Raw genomic sequence first — 19,567 nt, forward strand, 5'->3', positions numbered from 1 at the left:
TGGTTGTCCCAGAAGCACAGAATCACGTTGATAGGTGTTTGCTTGGCTCCGCCATATTTTCTGGATGATTCTGCTAAAGGCTGAGTACAGTTTCATTCAACATATCCTCTCTGGGGCAGCTGTGTGTGGATGGAATATATAAGGGGTTATCCACATGGTGAGAAGCTGGTATCACCTCCACACTGGGTACCTCCAAACCTCCCCTGGCACTTCAGGACTCATGCATGCTGGAGATCAGGGATCTGCAGAGACATATCTGTTGTGAATAAGAAATAAAAACTTCCCAGTTTTTAGGGGGAATCTGGTTAAGATTCGGAGATAACACTAAATTATTCAGAATCCCTGGGGTTGGGACAATGGGCTCTGTCCTTTGAGAATTAGCATTAACAATCCCCAGCCCAAGTGCAAACCCAATCTCAGGTTGTTTTATGTTGTTTTTTTTTTTTTTGCGGTACGCGGGCCTCTCACTGTTGTGGCCTCTCCTGTTGCGGAGCACAGGCTCCGGACGCGCAGGCTCAGCGGCCATGGCTCATGGGCCTAGCTGCTCCGTGGCATGTGGGATCTTCCCGGACCGGGGCACGAACCCGTGTCCCCTGCATCGGCAGGCGGACTCTCAACCACTGCGCCACCAGGGAAGGCCTGTTTTATGTTTTTTAAAATCTCATCAAGGCTAAGTTTTAAGTGTCTTACTGCCTTGCAGAAGCGTTCATCATTTTATTTTATTTTATTGTGCTTATGAGAAGTACATCACTGTGGCTGCCTCTCACAGGCTCCATTTACCTATCCTACCATATTTTTCCAGGACTGTCCAGACTCCCCACCATCCAACTCAATCCGGCTGAGCTCCCTGTTGTTCGCTCAGTACACGATGCCGGTTCTTGGTCCATGAGAATGGGGATCATGTTAGCCTCGCTCACCATTGTATCTCCAGCAGCCCACCTAGGGCTTGGAAAAGTATTTAATTCACTGTTGAGTGAGTGAGCAAATGAAAGGGTGCCCCGAATCCCTGGGCTTTTCTCTTCACTTCTCTCTCTGCTCAAAATACCTTCCCAGGACTATTCATTGCTTCCAACACCTTTCATGGACTCCTTCAAGTAGGACAGAGGATTCCTTCCTTTATGCTTATTCTGTGCCCCAACTACAGGAATTACAACTCTTTCTAGCTCCTATTTTTCACAGCCAAGGAGCAAAGGTACTTCTGTTGTTTGTCTAGAAAAAGAGATTCAAGGGGTCCTAAAAACTAGCCTTAGATGACTGGAGGGCAACTTGTACAGGAGGGGTTAGACAGCTCGGGTTCTGTATGGCTCTAAATGGTGGAGCTGGGTGACATTACAAGGAGGTGGATTTTGGTGCCCTAGAGGAGAGAAGTTGTGTTAGGTCCATCTTGTGAGGTAGTGAGTGCCCGGACTGGGGTTCAAACCTTGGCTGAATTATTGTGCCAGGAGTACAGTAAACAGGATGTCTGTAGTGGGTGGGAGGTTGGACTGGGTGAATTTCAAGTTCCTTTCACATCTGTGCAGAGGTGATAGGGTACAGTGGTTAGGACTGCCAGGTGTGAATCCTAGCTTGACCCTTACTAAGTTTGTGACCTTGAGCAAGTCAACTGATATTTCCAAGTCCAAGTTTCCTTAGCTTTTGAGGAAAGTTAACGATACCTACTCTTTAGGGTTATGATGAGGGTTAAATGCAATGACACATGTGTGAAAAACAGCACAGTAACAGGTCACCGCTCACTAAATATTAGTTGCTATGTTTGTCCCTGCCTTTATCTGTGCACTGCACTGCATGCAGTTTCTCGCCTCTATTCCTTGGCTCTAATGTTCCTCAGGCTTGAGCACTCCCTCCCCATCACCTACCTAATTCTAGGCATCCTTTCAGACCTAGTGCAGGTGGCATCACCCTCAGTGTTCTTCTCCCTGCCCTGCAAACCCTCACAGTGGCATCATACACCACTGGCTGAGGGCACGGCTGCTGTCACCCTCAGCCCTGCCAGCACAGGGCTCACCCACGGCAGACGCTCCACGCGTTTTACTGGAGCTCCAGTTTCTAGTCTGGGTTCCATATCTGAACCAGGACTAGACAAATCAGGCATCCACTTCCACTAACATTCTCATAAACACATTGGTCTTAAACTCTGATGGTTTCGTGGCAAGTCCATTCTCTTGGACAAGCGTCTCCTTTTTGATATATTTCTAGATTAGACTTTTGAAAAATCAATGAAAATTTTCCAAAATGGACAATCATCACGGCCCCACGGGCTGCCCCAATGCTCTGTCCTCTGGCTTCCGCAGAGGAGCTCAAGGGCCTTTATCATTCCCCATCGTTTAGGTTGGTGTCGGGCTTTCTTACCCAAGTGCCAAAGTTCACTGAACATCTGAAGTTTACCAGGAGCCACCGCACGACCTCAGAACTCTCTCTGTAGCTCTCAAACTTTTGTTCAAACGTGATGCTTCATGGGGGCTGGAATATAATGAGGCTCTTTGGCACTAAATTTCAAGCCTGTCTGCATTTTGTCAAAGCAACTCAGCATTTTGGTTTAAGATGTAAATGATGTTAATTTGACCCAAAAGTCTGCATGAGAGAAAGATGGGTTGGAAGTTGGGAGGAGGGTAGAATATTGAGGCCAAATCTGTATAAATATTACTACACAGCCCAGAATGGGCAGCTACCTCTATTTATCATCCTAATTATTCCACCAGGTGGTGGGAAAGTCCGTTTATTGTATCTGCCAACCTTCTAGGGTAAACAGACAAGCAGCAATACTGGGTGTGCGTGCGTGTGTGTGTGTGTGTGTGTGTGTGTGCGCGTATGTGTGTGTGTTTGGGGGCCTGGGGGCATTTACTGACTTCAATTACCTCTCCTTTCCAATAAATGAGAAAATGTCTAAAATGATTAATGCTTTCCTTAACAGTTCTTCACTGTATTTTTATTTACGAGGATACTTCAGAAAAACCGAGAGAGCCATTACTATGATAATTAAGAGTTTGCCCTCTGAACCCAGAGGAAATTGTTTCTATTTTATGTTGATGTGAGATTTCTTAGAGTTTAGGGGGCTGGAATATAATGAGGCTCTTTGGCACTAAATTTCAAGCCTGTCTGCATTTTGTCAAAGCAACTCAGCATTTTGGTTTAAGATGTAAATGATGTTAATTTGACCCAAAAGTCTGCATGAGAGAAAGATGGGTTGGAAGTTGGGAGGAGGGTAGAATATTGAGGCCAAATCTGTATAAATATTACTACACAGCCCAGAATGGGCAGCTACCTCTATTTATCATCCTAATTATTCCACCAGGTGGTGGGAAAGTCCGTTTATTGTATCTGCCAACCTTCTAGGGTAAACAGACAAGCAGCAATACTGGGTGTGCGTGCGTGTGTGTGTGTGTGTGTGTGTGTGTGTGCGCGTATGTGTGTGTGTTTGGGGGCCTGGGGGCATTTACTGACTTCAATTACCTCTCCTTTCCAATAAATGAGAAAATGTCTAAAATGATTAATGCTTTCCTTAACAGTTCTTCACTGTATTTTTATTTACGAGGATACTTCAGAAAAACCGAGAGAGCCATTACTATGATAATTAAGAGTTTGCCCTCTGAACCCAGAGGAAATTGTTTCTATTTTATGTTGATGTGAGATTTCTTAGAGTTTGGTTTCCTCACCAAACTCGCCAGAATTAGAATCACCCAGGCTACATATATAGTGGCTCCTAGGCTCCACCCAAAACCTCCTCCTATATTTGAGTGTGGGTCTCAGTAGTGGGCATTTCTAGTAAGCCACAGGCATAGTGGGGTCTGAGATCCTCTGCTATTCTGCCATGGGTCTATGAGGTTGGTGATCAGTCAGGAAAAATGGGGTTATTTGAATATTCTTATAGAGTACATAGCACTGGGGTTATGAATCATATAAAAAATGGAAGAGTTCCTGTTCTTAAGATGCAGGTAATAAAACAAGGGCCCAAGATGAACCTTTATTAAATCAGCACGCCCTTCTCACCAGCCGTATGGCCCTGGGCAAGGCAGGGAGCTACCACATTTATAAAAGGGAGATTATCGTATATCAGCTGCTGAAGTTGGGGATTGGGCCAGATGATGTTTTGAGGTCCTTTTACCACTAACATCCAGTATTTTATTTTGCAGCTTAATTACAAGAGTGACTTAAAGGTGCAAAGGGGCTGAGAAGTGAGGCTGAGTCTGCACAGAGCTCTTGTTCAGGAAATGCTCGCTTTTTAAACCGAGACGGCCTCCTCTTGGGACGTCTCGGGGCTGAATCACAAAAACTTCCAGCATTCCGGGTTTCCCGGGAGTGGAAAGATTTATGGGGACTCGAGGACAGGAGTCCTGGGCCAGGATACCACCTTGAAACTCATTGCATTTCAAACATCAGTGTCTCATGCAAAATGCAGAGCAAGACCCCTCTCTCCAACAAAATCTAAATCCCTGCTTTGAAGAAAACTGCTAAGCCTGCCCTCCCCTTGTCTCTTCTTGAAGAACTCATACTCATCCCTCAAAACCTAGAATATAGGTGGTCTCTGGTGCCTAAATGTCACAGAAAGCTTTCCTCTGGCCACGATACGCACTCTGTCCTTTTTCCTCCCCAGCATTCCTTATAACACTATTAATGCAAACAGGTACTTGCAACAACTGAGTTCACAATAGCCAGCTCCTAAGAGCAGGGACTGTGTCTTTTTTCACTTTGAATCTGCAGTGCCTAGGACATTGCCGGCACCACAGTTTTTTACTGAATGAAATGAGTTCCCAGAGCACAAGGATTAATTAGCCGGTTTAGTTTCTCCTTCAGAGTCTGCACTGTCCTGTCTCGAACCTCTTTTGAACCCTGCTGTGAATCACTGCAGGAAGGCTCTAGCAGAGCTTTGGGGCATAAATCAATTTGCCTGCAAAGGAAATATAGGTAGGGTCTGGACGACTGGCATTCATAAATCCTGCATGTTGGTGGCTTCTGCCAGAAATGCATTTCACCTAGCACACATGCTTGGAGTTACTTTGGAGCTTCTTTGGAGCTAATTTACATATTCAACAGTTTGGATATCACTGCATCTACGTGATGAAAACACAAACAGAATTCACTGGGGACCACAAAGTGAGTGGCCAGCACTCTTCTAGGCTGCTTGGAGGTCATCAAAAGGTCTCTCGAGGGAGCTGTGATCTCTGGGGCCTTCCTCTGATGAACTCATTCTCCAAAGTGCAACACGAAACTTTCTACAAGGGAAGAGGGCAGGGGCCCTGCCTGTCCTCAATTACCTAAAGGATGTTTTATAAATGGCTTCTCTTCTGGCCACAGTACCTTTAGGCCAAGTTTGCACTGGCTAGAAAAACTCCAGGTGCAATTTTCTTCGAAGAGAGCAGTGAATTTATGGCGCCACATGTCAGAGAGAGAAAAAGAAGGAGAGAGCAAGGTTTCTTGCTGACCACTGTGGTCATGCGACTCTCTGCAGCTATGGCCTCTGACCAGGGAAGGTCAAGGTTCAGTGACTCTAGTTACGTCGACAAATACAAACCATTCCATCTCTGCCGCTCTGAGGGCTGAATCCACCCCTTGACTGTGCTCCAGAATATCTGGCCCCTGTTTTTCACTGAAGCAAATCCAGCTGTCTTTCCCCTCTGCGATAGCTTCTGAACTTGTTTCCCTGCCTCTGGCCCGGCCCCGTCTAACCCATTCACCTCTGCAGCCAGCAGGATCTTCATGAAATACAGACCTGATTCTGTCACTTCTCCCCCCTCAAATGAGCCAATGGCTCCCACTGCTTTGAGATAATTTCTAGAACTTCACCCTGGCTAATGGCTCTTCTGTGATCACTGGGCCGACTCACAAGTCTCTTTTGTCATCACTGGAAATCTCTTTCAATCCCCTCATTGTAGGTTGCTGTCTTGCCCCTAAGCCTCATACAAACAGCCCCTCCACTGGAATGCTGTCCCTCCCCTACCTGTTTTCACACGTCTAATTCCTACTTTTTTTTTTTCTAACATTGAAATATAGTTGATTTACAATGACGTGTTAGCTTCAGGTGTACAGCAAAGTTCTACATATATATATACTTTTTCAGATTCTTTTCCATTATAGGTTATTACAAGATATTGAATATAGCTCCCTGTGCTATACAGTAGGTGCTTATTGTTTATTTTACATATAGTACTGTTATCTGTTAATCCCATACTCCTAATTTATACCCTCCACCTTGCCCCTTTGATAACCATAAGTTTGTTTTCTATGACTGAGAGTCAATTTCTGTTTTGTAAATAAGTTCGTTCATATAATTTGTTTTTGGATTCCACATGTAGGTGATATCATATGATACTTGGTGCAGCCACCATGGAGAACAGTATGGAGGTTCCTTAAAAAACTAAAAGTAGAGTTACCGTATGATCCAGCAATCCCACTCCTGGCCGTATATCCAGAAAAGACAAAAACTCTAAGCTGAAAAGACACATGCACCCCAATGTTCATTGCAGCACCATTTACAATGTGCAAGACATGGCGGTCAGTAAATATTTTGTCCAATGAGTAAATGAACGAATGCATGCATGCCAGGATGGTAATCCAGGCCACCTCTGAAAGCTCAGGACTGGGGAGGGAACTCTCCGAACCGCACTCACCGTTACAGGTGCAGCGCACGTTCCTGTAGAAACGCGGGCACACGAAGCTGATGCGAGCTGTGCTGTAGGTCATGAGCGCGTGGGAATCCAGCGACAAGCCTTGCTCGCAATGCTGCTCCTGGCAATCCAGCCCGGAGCAGTTCTTCTCCAGGATGGCTGAGATGCGCATGACGTTCTCCAGATGTCTCCTGGCATTGGACAGCTTCTGGATCAGGTAGGCCGGCTTGTAGAACTCACTGTTGGGCGTCTCCACCGCGAACAGCATGTCCAGCTCATGGGTGCCCGCCACGGGCTGGATGCTGATGATATGCAGGCTGTCCTGCTTCTGGGTGAGGACCGCGTTCCACAGGGTGCGTCGGAACCCATGCATGTGCAGCCCCACAAAGTCCTCGGGGGATACGTTCTCGAAGCGGATGGTGACGGTGTTCTGCAGCATCTCGTGCACCAGCTGCTCCACATGCACGACCACGTCGATGGGCACCTGGAAACGGCCATCACTCACTGACACGTTCAGGATGTACTTCCCGCTGTCCAGGCCTCCTAGGGCGATGATTTTCCCATCATGACTGTTCACCTTGAACAAGCTTTTCTGCTCCGATTTCAGGGCAAATGTGAGGACATCATACACATCTTGATCTGTGGCATGGATCTTCCCAATGACCCCACCAGGAAAGTCGTCCTCCATGGTGACAATGAAAATTTCCAGAGGAATGGCTGTGGGCTTGTGGATGCTTTCCTCGATGACCCGCACACGGATGTAGGAGTTAGAAACTTGCTGAGGTTTGCCTGAGTCTTTTGCCTAAAACAACCAAGAGGGAGAAAGCCAAGGAAGTAAGAAAAAAAAGATAATAATTAAAAAAAGATCAACAAAACTCTGAAGATGTCTGTTCCTTTAACCATGTTTGCTTCTTCCTCCATCCCCTGCCACTATTCTGCAAAATGTTGAGGACGTGCATTTAAGGAAGAGGAGTGACTTATCACCTGGGGTCCCCATATGTACACTCTGTTATGGACAATAAAATGTGTCAACACAATAAAGCCATGGGGGTGAATTGGGAGGGAGAACAGAGGGTGCTATAGGATCCAGCATGCCCACAACAGGCTGGCCTTATTTTAATTTTGGACAGAAGCCACAGGGGAACCCCATAAAGTGGCATTCCCACTTGTAGGAGAAATCTTTGTTCTCTTTGGCTTCTTTGCTTTTGATTGGACCAGACAGCACTTTTCTGCACATTTAAGAAACAATGTTATTTAAAGTGAGAAGTACACAATATCAGGGCTTAGAATAAAAGATGGTACACTGAAAGGCAAAATAGGTAGCCTGAAAAAACCCATTTTGACTTCCTTCTTTACATAAGAATTGACAGAACCACTACCCTGAAACAGATCGTTACTGAGAACCTGCCATGTGCAATGTGAAGGTAGTCAGTGCTGTAGGACTTCTGAGAAGGGCAGATTCTCAGGGGCTGGGTCCCCAGGGTGGGTATCTCAAGATGTGGGGCTGCAAAGGACCTTGCAGGCCAGGTACCATCTGAGGAGACGTGTCCTTGTATGTAGAAGGCAGTAGAAAAGCACAGGCTTGGTCATCACAGAGACCTGAGTTTGAATCTTGGCTCTGCCTCTATGTGTCTGGCCTGGAGTAAGTCACTTAACTTCTTTGAGCTTCAATTTCTGTATCTTTAATTTGAATAAAATAGTCATATCTACCTCACAGGATTCTTGTACTGTGGGGATTAACAGACACAGTGATTGCAACGTATTTAGCACAGGCTTGACTCATAGAAGTACTTAGTATGTGAGAGTTAATGTAATATTGTCATTTTTATTATTACCATCACCATATGCTTTTAAAAATGAATTATATGAACCGGAGATGCTGAAATGGAAAATTCATGTAAGAAGAGATAAATTTAGCAAATTAGGTTGAACTTGAAGTGAAACTATGTATGGCCTCAAAAGACAGTGATGGGGCTTCCCTGGTGGCGCAGTGGTTGAGAGTCCGCCTGCCGATGCAGGGGACGCGGGTTTGTGCCCCGGTCCGGGAGGATCCCACATGCCACGGAGCGGCTGGGCCCGTGAGCCATGGCCGCTGAGCCTGCACGTCCGGAGCCTGTGCTCCGCAACGGGAGAGGCCACAACAGTGAGAGACCCGCGTACCGAAAAAAAAAAAAAAGACAGTGATGAGTTTGGACACTATAGGCCAGAGGTTGCCCACTCAGATGCTGAAAACCAGAAAGGTGACAGAAAGGCATGAAGCCACTGGGTGTAAGGTGGCAGACTCATGGGCTTGTGGCCTGAGAAGGACTGCACAGTCATGTCTGCCTAAAGTCTGAAAGAGTCAGAATTCACAAGTTTTCAGGCACTAGGGAGCTCAGATGGATTTAGTTTAGGGGTTGGCACACTTTTTCTGTAAAGGGCTAGATAAGAAATAGTTTAGGCTTTGGGGTTACATGATCTCTATCAACTACTCAACTATCATTCCAGCAGAGAAGAAGCCCAGAGCATATGTAAATGAATCGGTGAGGCCGTGTTCGAATAAAACTTTACTTATAAAAACAGGCTGAGGACAGGATGTGGTTCAGGGGCTATTATAGTCTGTTGACCTCTGGTTTAGTGGAATGACATAATCAAAGTGGACTGATATAATCAAAGTGGAATGATTAGCCTGGAGGGGTGTAGGGATAGATCAGAAAAGAATGAGGCTGAAGCCAGAGGAACACCCGGGAGGCTTCTGCAATGGTATGAGTTCGGGCGATATAGAATAAAGTGGGGTGATGGCAAAGGGAACATACCTGATGCACACGGGGACCTTATGAAGGCAGAAACGTGCGACTTGGTGGTAGTTTAATATAAGGGACTAGTAGGAGGAAGCTCTCCATGGTGTTTACAAAGTCTGAGTTGTGAAATATGCTCTCTAACAACCAGAGAAGGTATGCAAAGAACTGTACTAGCTTCTGTGAGAAGGCACTAAAACTCTCTCCTTGCCCTTGAGGACCTATACTGTGATATAAAATCATTCACATAATATTGTTGGACGCATGGGTGGCAACTGAAGAGTTTATCAATGTGCTTGGACCCAAAAGTCATTAATTTGGAAGGTTTCGTGGAGTAGAGTAAGCCATAATTTATCCAAAGAAATAAGGTACATGATGAAATGCTACATAAAGAATGGCTATTGTTATTATTGCCACCATTAATAATGAGTTTAGGTTGCCCTCTGTGCCAACTGTGGGTTAAAAAAGTCACTCAGTTTCACTGATGGGACCCACATCTTGGTACTGGCAAAATTTGCACCCAGTGAATTTTTGGTGCTCTCTCTTTCCTGCTCCTATCCACACCCTTCCCATAACTGCCACTTTTGCCTCTTTGTCTCACTTCATTTTACACCATGACCTTGAAGAAGCTGAAATGTTGGGAGGCCATTGCCATCTGAATCCCTGTTCCCCTCCCATCTCACTGGGGAAACTTACCAAGTTGAGGTCTCTTCAAAAGCAGAGGCCATGAAATAGCTCAATCACATTAGGACAAGGACTGGTTCTTTCCCCACTTGGGTTGACCTGGGAAATACTTCTCAGTACCAAGCAGCAAGCCTTGACAAATGAGTTGTCTTTGGGGCTCAACTAGAACCCCAGGAATTTTCAGAATGCAGATTTAAGCCCAGTGACCGTCAGCCCGGCACACCATACAGGAACGTCCCACTTCAACAATGATGCTTCCTTCCCTTCCTGTTCAACTTCACATACAGAGGCCACTTTTATTGGTGTGAAATCGAATTTGAGATTAAAATGAGTAATGAATTGTGTTGACTTGCTTGACAAAGAAAACCCAACCAACGGGCCCAGCAACGAGCACGAGAGAAAGCTGGCCTGATGCGGCCAGAGGACGAGGCTGTACCTGGACACACAGCACATACTCTGGAGACTCCATGTGCTGGAAGACCACGGCTGAGCGCAGGATCCCATCCGAGTCCAACACGAACGCCTCCTCTTCGTTTCCCGACAAAATAGAGAAGGAGAAGGGAGGCCCATTGTGAAAGGAGTCTCTGTCTGTCACCACGAGCTGCAAAATGCTGGTGCCTACTGGCTTATTTTCCTGCATAAGAGAGTATATTAAAAGGGAAGATAAAATTACACCTCTCTTCACATTTAAAGAGAAAACCCATCATTACCAGCTGAGAGTGCTGTGCTAGAAACAGGGCTTTTTGCGGAAGGGATTCCCTGTGATGTTATCTTGTCTTCTGAAAATGTGCTGGCCTCTGTGAGCGTCATGTTTCCCATCCTTCCCTGCCACTCCACAGCTGCCCTGTGAGACAGTGAGCTGCAGGTGAAAACATGAGGACTTTGCTTTGAATGGGTTTGCAGGTTCCAAGGATGCTGCTGGTTATACCTTGTCCTCGAAAGGCTGGAATTGCCCTGAGTTCACCCGAATGGCTCCAGAGATACACGGTGCTCATCAGCCTTCATGACGATGTCAGAAATCCTCTCGGGCCAAGAAAACATCAACCTTTCAGGATGGGAAAGCACTTCGTCACACTTACCACAGCACGGTTACGCGGAGGCCCAACATGGTGACACGAAGTCACAATACCGGACTCTTTAGGGGGACATCCTGGCAACTTCCCAGGAAAAATACAAAGGCGGGTGTCAGGTGAAAAACAGGGCTTTTCACCCCAGCCATCAGAACACAGTTTTGCTATTTCTTAAGGGAAGGGAAAGGGGATGGGATGGATATTCCTCAGTTAGCGAATGAAGAGAAAAGGAATCTGTAAGTTTCGGATGTCATTATGCCAACATGATTTTGCAGAAACTCTGCCTTCTACCCCAGATGGAAACACAAAGGCTCCTAGTTACTCCTTCTTGGGCCCAAGGTTGTCCTTACTTTGAAAACACCAAATTGAACTCCTTGGTGGCTCAGGCACTGGTTTCCTTGCTCTGCTCTGTTTAGACTTCAGCATTCCCACGGCTCGGGCCTGAAGTCATTTTCATTAGTTCAGGCCTTCTGATGACATTGACTTTGGATTAACTGAGTTTGGGTCACAGAGATGGAGACAATGATACCCTGCATGACAGCAGTCACGGGCGGGGCGGGCGCACTCACGTTTTAGGCACTGAATTAGTCTTATGAGAACCATGTGTTGGAAAAAGAAAATTATTCTGGGGTGAATAATGGGAGGAGCATTTTTTTTTGCAGGAGAAAAGAACCTCAGATACTTCTCATGTTGCTTCTCCTCTCAAGTGGCCTTTTGGTTATCAGGAACTAGACACCGTCTTCCTCTGGAATAAGTTGTGGAAACGTCCCAGCCCAGCGTAGATTTATTAGTGCAAGCTGACAGTATCTTCAGCACCACACAAAACAGAAGGTCTATTGATTTGTTTGCTCTCTCTATAAAAGCTATTTCCTCCAAACAAGAGAGAGGGTAAGAGGATGTGTGCCTGAGGGGTCGCATCCGAGGAAGGAGGGTGAAATAGAACACAGACGGGCCTGGTGTTGCAGACAAGAAGCCACGGTCACCGCTCATGGGCTCGGAGTCTCTGTTCTCTCCCTGCTGACTTCCTGGAGTGTGTGTGAGAACAGTCTGTCAAGCTGATCGACGCGTGTCATAAAACTGACCTTGAGTAGGCAGAGCCCATTTGGCGCTGGGCTAGTGAGTGGAGGCGGGGGAGGGGGGGCAGAGAGCAGCATCGTGGGGACAGGTGGGGAGCAGAGCCATGGAGGGAAGCGGCAGTAGGGGAAGAGGCAGAGCCTGGGGGGGAGCTCTGTGGAAGCTGGAGAGGGGTGGGAATGCACAGCTGTTGGAATGAGCATCAGAGAGGAGAGGAAACCAAAATACCGCTGGGGAAGGAATCGGGTTTCGCTGAGAAAGGGGTAGGAAGGGAGCAGAGAGCTACTCAGCCTGATTCTGGGGGAGCTCAGTGGTGTGGGGAGCTGGGGGCCTATAGATGGCCAGACTCAAAGTCTTGAATGTTGTTCCAAAGGCGCCCCTCAAGATGGGCGGGTGATTCTGAGGCTGATTTCCTAAAGTATCTGTGGTCCCCACAAGACACATATATCCATCCCTGTCTCCTGTAAGTCCTCCATGCTGACAGTATTCCTGGACTGGATTTCCTGATCCTCTTGAAGTCGGACTTTCAGCTTCTAGAAATACTGGGAAATGGAAGTAGCTTGGCGCTTAGTACCGTGCTCACGAGATATCTTTTGAATTAAAAAAAAAAAAAATAGCTGAGAAGAAAAGTTCTCTCTGAGAGCAGAACACCAGCAGTAAGTCACTCTCTCCTGCGGTCTAATTTTAGAGAGCAAGTGGGTTTAAACTGGTAAACAAACTGCTTATGGAAGACTGATTTTTTTTTTTTTTTTTTTGCAGTACGCGGGCCTCTCACTGTTGTGCCCTCTCCCGTTGCAGAGCACAGGCTCCGGATGCGCAGGCTCAGCGGCCATGGCTCACGGGCCCAGCCGCTCCGCAGCATGTGGGATCCTCCTGGACCGGGGCACGAACCTGTGTCCCCTGAATCGGCAGGCGGACTCTCAACCACTGCGCCACCAGGGAAGCCCTGGAAGACTGATTTTAATGAGGAGCAGCTCTAGCCTGATGGCCAATCTCCCTTTGACAAACAAGATGGTTCGTATCAACCTCCTTCCCCTGCTAGAATAGCACAAAGTGGCTTAAAGGCAGCCTGTCACCGTGGGAAGAGAATAGTCTTTTCAGAAGACAGACCCGAGTTCAAATGCTGACTCTATCACCTAACAGCTTCATGATCCTGGTTGAGCTACTTAACCTCTCAGATCCTTACCTCCTTCACTGTAAAGTGAGGGCGGTCGTGAGGACAGACCTTGTACGGAAAGCACCTGACACTTGAAAGAACCCCATGGGCCATAGCGCTGATCGACGTTTTATGAATCAGTTGCAGTACGAGAATCAGGCTCTTTTCATACTAGCCCTATGATGGGATGAGTTGATATTAGGTAAAAACAAGAGTAAACCATGATGAGTAACTAACGGCGGAGGAAGGAGGATGAGTGCATAAGGACAAGAGCCTGGGAGGCCAGATTTGCTCACCTGAATCACAGCGGTATAGTTAGCAGGTGTAAATACTGGGCTGTTGTCGTTTACATCAGAAATATCAATGTTGACAGTGGCAGTTGAAGACATCGCAGGAATGCCGCTGTCTACTGCCTGGATGAGCAGGGAGTATCCAGACACCTGCCAAAGCACAAAGGGCCGACAGTAAAGAATCACAGCGCTTGCTTCCTTCTGGGCTCATTCAGGCGCTGCAGGCTCACAGCGCTTTGCGGAAGACGAGCCATCTTCACGTTGAGTCTTTAGACCGGGGTTTTTCAACCTCGGCACCAACTGGCGTTTGGGGCCAGATAAATCTTAGTTGTTGGGGGCGGACCTGTGCGTTGCAGGATGTTTAGCAGCATCCCTGGTCTCTACTCACTAGAAGTCAATATTGCCTCTGCCTGCTTGTCACAACCAAAAATGTCTCCAAATATTGCCAGATGTCCCCTGGGGGTAAAATCAGCCCGGGTTAGAACCACAGCTCTTGGCCGTTGTTCAAACTATAACAGTTGTCACAACTGATCTGTCCTAAGTATTACTTTTGATACTTTGGGAGTATATTACGGGCTTCTATTACCCAGTGAAGTCTTTCTACGTTTAAGCGTCATGCCTATGGCATCTTTTTCCATGTTTAAATTTCACTTTGAAGACATATTTTTGGTCAAAAAAGGCGGTCTTTAGACACTTAGTTTAACCTCGGGCAGAGGAATCTGCTGGATCATTCTTTCTGACCTAGATACCTTCAGGTTATCCTTTTGTATCTGCTCACTTAGGGTCAATGCTGTTCATGAAACCAGGACCGCAGGATCCCGACGCTGAATATACTTTTCTGCTTTCTTGCTTTGGAAGGACCAAAATTCAAACCATCTAGAAAGTCAGGTTTTTGCTTTTTCTTTAAAGCCTCCAAAAATAAGAAAATACCAGCATCTACGGGCAACAAATTCTTTCTAAGGTCTAATGAAAATACTTCCTGCTGCATTTTAGTCACATCCCTATTTACTCCCATTATTCAATGTGTTTTTTTGTCGTCGTTGTTTGTTTCTCTTTTTTTTGGCTGCACCTCGAGGCTGATGGGATCTTAGTTCACCGATCAGGGATCGAACCCAGGCTACGGCAGTGAAAACGCAGAGTCCTAACTACTGAACCACCAGGGAATTCCCACTCCCGTTATTTAGAATGGAGAAGCTTCCTACTTATACTCATGGAGTCTGTGCCTGATTTCAGTAAAGGGGTGGGTGTGGATGGGAAGGGAGCAGGTCTAAACTAGCTTACCCGTTCCCGGTCCAATTTCTTTTTAACCTTCACAAGTCCCAAGACAGGATCCACAGCAAATTCACTGTCTCGATCTCCATTCACAATGGAAAATCGAATCTGTCCATTGGGCTGGCTGTCTGCATCTTCTGCTATTAGCTTCACGGGACACAAGCAAAACAAAGCAAAGACATGACATGACAGACAGAGAAAAGGTTTATTCTTAGGGTCCCAGGTCTGTACAAATGGGCACAACTCTGAGAGTTTTCTTAGGCGTTCTACTCACCAATGCCAGTGATCATGCACCAGGGCAAGAGATTTGGGGTTGGCCAAAGGAGGAAAGCACCATTACTAGAGCTGCCGTTTTATTTATGTTCATTTTTATCTGCCTACAGCCTGACGCTTGTTAGGCCTGATTTTCCTCCGGCCTTGAGCCAGTAAGGATAGACCCAACACTAACTGATAGGGATACTTCGGTGATTCTTTCCCAATTCGGCAAAACACTGGTCTCTGCCACTGAGTCAGGTATTTATCTAAACGTATGCATTCCCATGTTAAGGAAGTCCAAGAAAATTCCCTTTCCCACGTGGCAAACACACAGCCCCACTGTCTGCTGCTCCACATTGGTGATGTTGGGATTTACATGTATGGAAATAGTCTTGTAATCGTTTCAGGCTCCAGGAGAAACGGCCTGGGAAGTCTACCTTGGATGTGTAAAGGATGAATACCTGGTGCTACAGGAGCCAGATATGAGGCTGGGTGGAAGGGACCTCTCCCACCTAGGGGTAATGAGGGCGCTGAGGACGGGACTGACTCACTGTTCCCAAATGTAATTTCTATGTCTAAGAGAACCTGTATCCTCCTAATACACAGCTTGCTCTTACTGGTATAGAAAAAATTCCTTCCAGAAAGAGCTCCTTTAAGAGTAACCAGTCAGTCTTAAGCTTGATCCCATTTGTAGCTGCCCTTCTGTATGTGTGTGTGTGTGTGTGTGTGTGTGTGTGTATTTGGGGGGGTGGGGAGGATTTTTTATTCTGTCCTTAGCCATCTACTAACTTGTCATCCGAGGTCACAAACTAGTAGGAGCTATCATTAGAAATTCATTCCATGGTCTGTTTTGTTTCTCAAAAAAATACACCCCTGGGAGGAAAGTGATGAGCGATCACTTACACCTTGATATAAATGAACTTTATCAGACCCTTTCTAACAGAACGTGGAGAAGGAGTAGTTGAAAGGCTGGTGTCTGACTAAAGTTCTTGGGGACCAAAGGATGCTGAAAAGAGAAAGTGCGAAGAGAATCCGAGATAGACTCTGCTCAGTTTTTCACTCTCTTGAGGATTATTAGTCCCAGGTGTCTGGACCACGCCCCTGGCACCTACCAAAATGACAGAGTCCCCGGCCAAGGCGTCCTCACTTATGACAGCACTGTAGACATCTTGGCTGAACTTGGGAGGGTTGTCATTCACATCTGTGAGGTTGATGTTGACAGTGGCCATGGCACTGAGGGTGGGGGTGCCCCCGTCTTTCGCTTCCACCACCAGGTAAAACTTTCTGCATAGTTCAAAGTCCAGGACCTCAGACACAGAGATACTCCCTTTGAAGGAAAATGGGGCGCTTTAGATTTGATTAGGAAAAACTCTGGTCAGCAGTCCCACGATCATGGTAATATTTGTAACATCATTTCCAGCCAAGAGTTTGAGATATTCACGAATTTGTTTACTTAATACCCAGCTGAAAGCAACCCAGAGTCTGATTAATGCTGTCAGTTAAAACATTGCTATCCATCAGACACAATGCTGAAGAAATCAGGTCTTCGCATGTTTCCGCAATAGCTTCTGAACTTCCCTCAGGCAGCCTGAAAATCTCTGGCATTATTCACTCTCAGGCAATTTGGGAGGAGGGACTGGAGCAAGCATCCCCTATGAGCATCTCCCCAGGATTCCTCAGGTGGACCCAGGCAGACTGAGAATGTGCTAAGATGCGTGGACGTGATTGTATGACCCCGTCCCTCATCAGTAAGTACACACTTGCAGACTTAACCTAACTCTCAAACTGAATTAACCACTAAGGTGCCTCCCCTGCTCATAAGCCGCTTTTCTGAAACTTTTGTGGCACAAAGAGGACAAAGACCTCAGAAAGTTCAGGATATAGTGACGTGACGGAAAAGGAAACACTTGGGAATCTGTTGCCAAATAGCAAGTGTGAGTTTGGTGTCTACAACTACAGAGCAGAGCTAATACCCATGGCACAGAGCTACTTAAATTAAGCAAGGAGAACAGGTGAAAGCAGCTAGGTGGGGGCACCTCCGCGAGGGGCTCCTTGAGTGTTCTTTCCCTCCCATCCTAGCCCTCTCTGGTGGGCGACCCAGTCCTGCCTCCTGCACTTGGTAGCTGGTCATTGTACCGTCTGCAGAGCAGTGCTCGAGGGCATTTACCTCTCTCTCCCACCTGGAAAACAGTCACTAGGACCAAGGTGAGTACATCACATCTGTTCTCTTTCCAGACAGGCAGCTTCTCAGGGAGCTAAGCCTGCCCTTCTACTTAAGGTGAGAAATAGAAGTTGTACCTAAAGCAAGAGCCTCTTTCTCTCCATAATTATGTTTTCTTAGCAATTACCACCCCTAGCGCTTTATTTTGCATCCCAGCCTCGTTATCCAGAGCCAGATTTAAACAGTACTCAACCATTTCCCCATGGTATTCATATACAATGGCCATAACTAGACATGCTAAGGCTAACACATATTTAAGTGAGGAAAATCCCCATACATTTTAATTTGAAGTAATGCACTTAATAAACAGGGTTACTACTGGGAGAAGCTGCTGCTGCAATCCTTCCATTAACGTTTCCACCCTCCTATACTAAGGCAGGGACTACGTGTCCTGCAATTTTTGCACCCCCATGGCATAGCAGTGCTATATAGAGGTTAGAGCATGTATTCCAGAGTCAGGGAGATCTGACTTCAAATCCTGGATCCCTGCACCACCCACAACTTACTCACATTGGAAAAATTAACCTCTCTGAAGCCGATTTGCTCATACAGAAAATGGGAGAAATAACTAACGACTTAATAGGAATCTGGTGTATCTGCCATGTTACATGAACGTTGCTAATTGCGATAGTTTCTTGCTCATATGTCTTGGATTAACCAACATAAAACAGACCTCCTTTGTCCTCTTGCTCAACAAGTACATATTCCTTGAGTGATGACGGAATTATGTCCAGTGGCCAGAAGGTATGAGGGACTCACCTTTCTCATCTGTGAAATGGGTTGCCTTGCTTATTCATAGGGGGATAGGTAAACAAATAAGAATATCCACAAAAGAGCTTTGAAAATATTAATATAAACACTCTTTGAAAACGCAAGGGTGAGTATGTTTACTTTTCAAAGAATAGCCAAACTTTTTTCTGAATTATCCTCTTCACTTACTCAAAACAGCCCTAATAGTTATTAACTGCCCGAGGAAGAGAAAGCCCTAGGGTTCTCTTTGTTCTCTTGGTTTCTTTCTAGACATCTCTTCCCCAGGAGATGCCACACCTTCCTGCGGAGTTTGAAAAGGGCGTGGTGAGAAATGGCAGTGTTCTGACTATGGGAGCAGTGAGTAGGAATCAAATACAATGCCCATTCCAGCCAGCCGGGTGCTGGGTTTAGAAGGCCTGAAGGTCACCGTGCAGATCACTCATTAACGTCTGCCTTGGTAGGTGACCAGAGAGTGGCAACCTGAGTGTGGACAGTGCCAACTGGAGGCTAATCCCCAGGAGCTGTTCCAACACAGAAATATAGGACCCTGAGGCTCCATCTGCAAATACTATCTCCCCATCTTGAACCACATGACTGTTCCCGAGCTTGTCAATCTGAAAAATCCTGGTGCCAACCTAGGGGCCAAGTATTTGCCCAGTGAGCCCACAGCAAGGAGCTGAAACTTAGCAGGGGACATCCTTGGAACAGAGTGTCAGAGGGCACTCTGGGGTCAGCATGCAGGTCCTTCTCTGAGAAGACTTGTTTCCACCAAGAAGGGCGGTTGATTAGAGGGTTAGGAGGAGAACCAGGGTATAGTGAAGCCTTAGTTCTAAGTTGGTTACTGTTTACCCACCTGTCTTTGGGTTGATCCTAAATTTCCCTTGCTCATTTCCAGACCGGATGAGGTACGTAATCTCGGCATTTGTGCCTATATCTTTGCTGGTGGCGAAAACAACAAGGACTTGGGTGCCAGGGGAGGTGTCCTCAGGCACCGTCACCAGGTAGTCCCTCCTCTCAAACACGGGGGGGTTGTCGTTAATGTCCAGGACGGTGATGGTGACAGTGGCCAGAGAGGACAGGGCCTGGCCGGGGCTCTGGTCGGTGGCCTGCACGCTGATGCTGTAGGAGGACTGTTGTTCTCGGTCCAGTGGCTGCTCCAGGATGATGATGCCAGACGAGCTGTCGATGGAGAAGAACCCATCGGCCGAGTCGGCCAGGGAGTACACGACCTTCCTGTTGGTGCCTGTGGGAGACGCGAGAGCGTGAGTGGAGAGTGACGCAGCCGGACGCTCTCTACACTAGAAGACTGTGGCTTTGATGACTGTCTAACAGCCACACAAAGAAAAACGGTAACTATGGAAACCAATGGCTTTGGTCCTACGACGACTTCAGTTTATAACAAATATACAACTGAAC

General features: G+C 46.6%; 1 protein-coding gene across 2 annotated transcripts in view; it reads right to left on the reverse strand.

Annotated features, from left to right (window-relative positions):
• Positions 1-19,567, reverse strand: part of FAT3 (FAT atypical cadherin 3) — a 552,420-nt gene that overhangs the window by 39,596 nt on the left and 493,257 nt on the right. Inside the window, exons 13-18 of one of the 2 annotated variants that reach the window (XM_024731307.1) lie at positions 19,005-19,394; positions 16,293-16,507; positions 14,935-15,072; positions 13,660-13,803; positions 10,500-10,697; positions 6,606-7,404 (exon numbers count right to left, since the gene is read on the reverse strand). In XM_024731307.1, the coding sequence (XP_024587075.1) occupies positions 6,606-7,404; positions 10,500-10,697; positions 13,660-13,803; positions 14,935-15,072; positions 16,293-16,507; positions 19,005-19,394 (1,884 nt within the window). Of the gene's footprint in view, positions 1-6,605; positions 7,405-10,499; positions 10,698-13,659; positions 13,804-14,934; positions 15,073-16,292; positions 16,508-19,000; positions 19,395-19,567 lie in introns of both variants that reach the window. The other variant, XM_024731305.1, reaches the window with a different exon arrangement.

This window comes from Neophocaena asiaeorientalis, unplaced genomic scaffold, assembly GCF_003031525.2.
Source record: "Neophocaena asiaeorientalis asiaeorientalis breed wild unplaced genomic scaffold, Neophocaena_asiaeorientalis_V1.1 scaffold143, whole genome shotgun sequence".
NCBI lineage: Eukaryota > Metazoa > Chordata > Mammalia > Artiodactyla > Phocoenidae > Neophocaena > Neophocaena asiaeorientalis.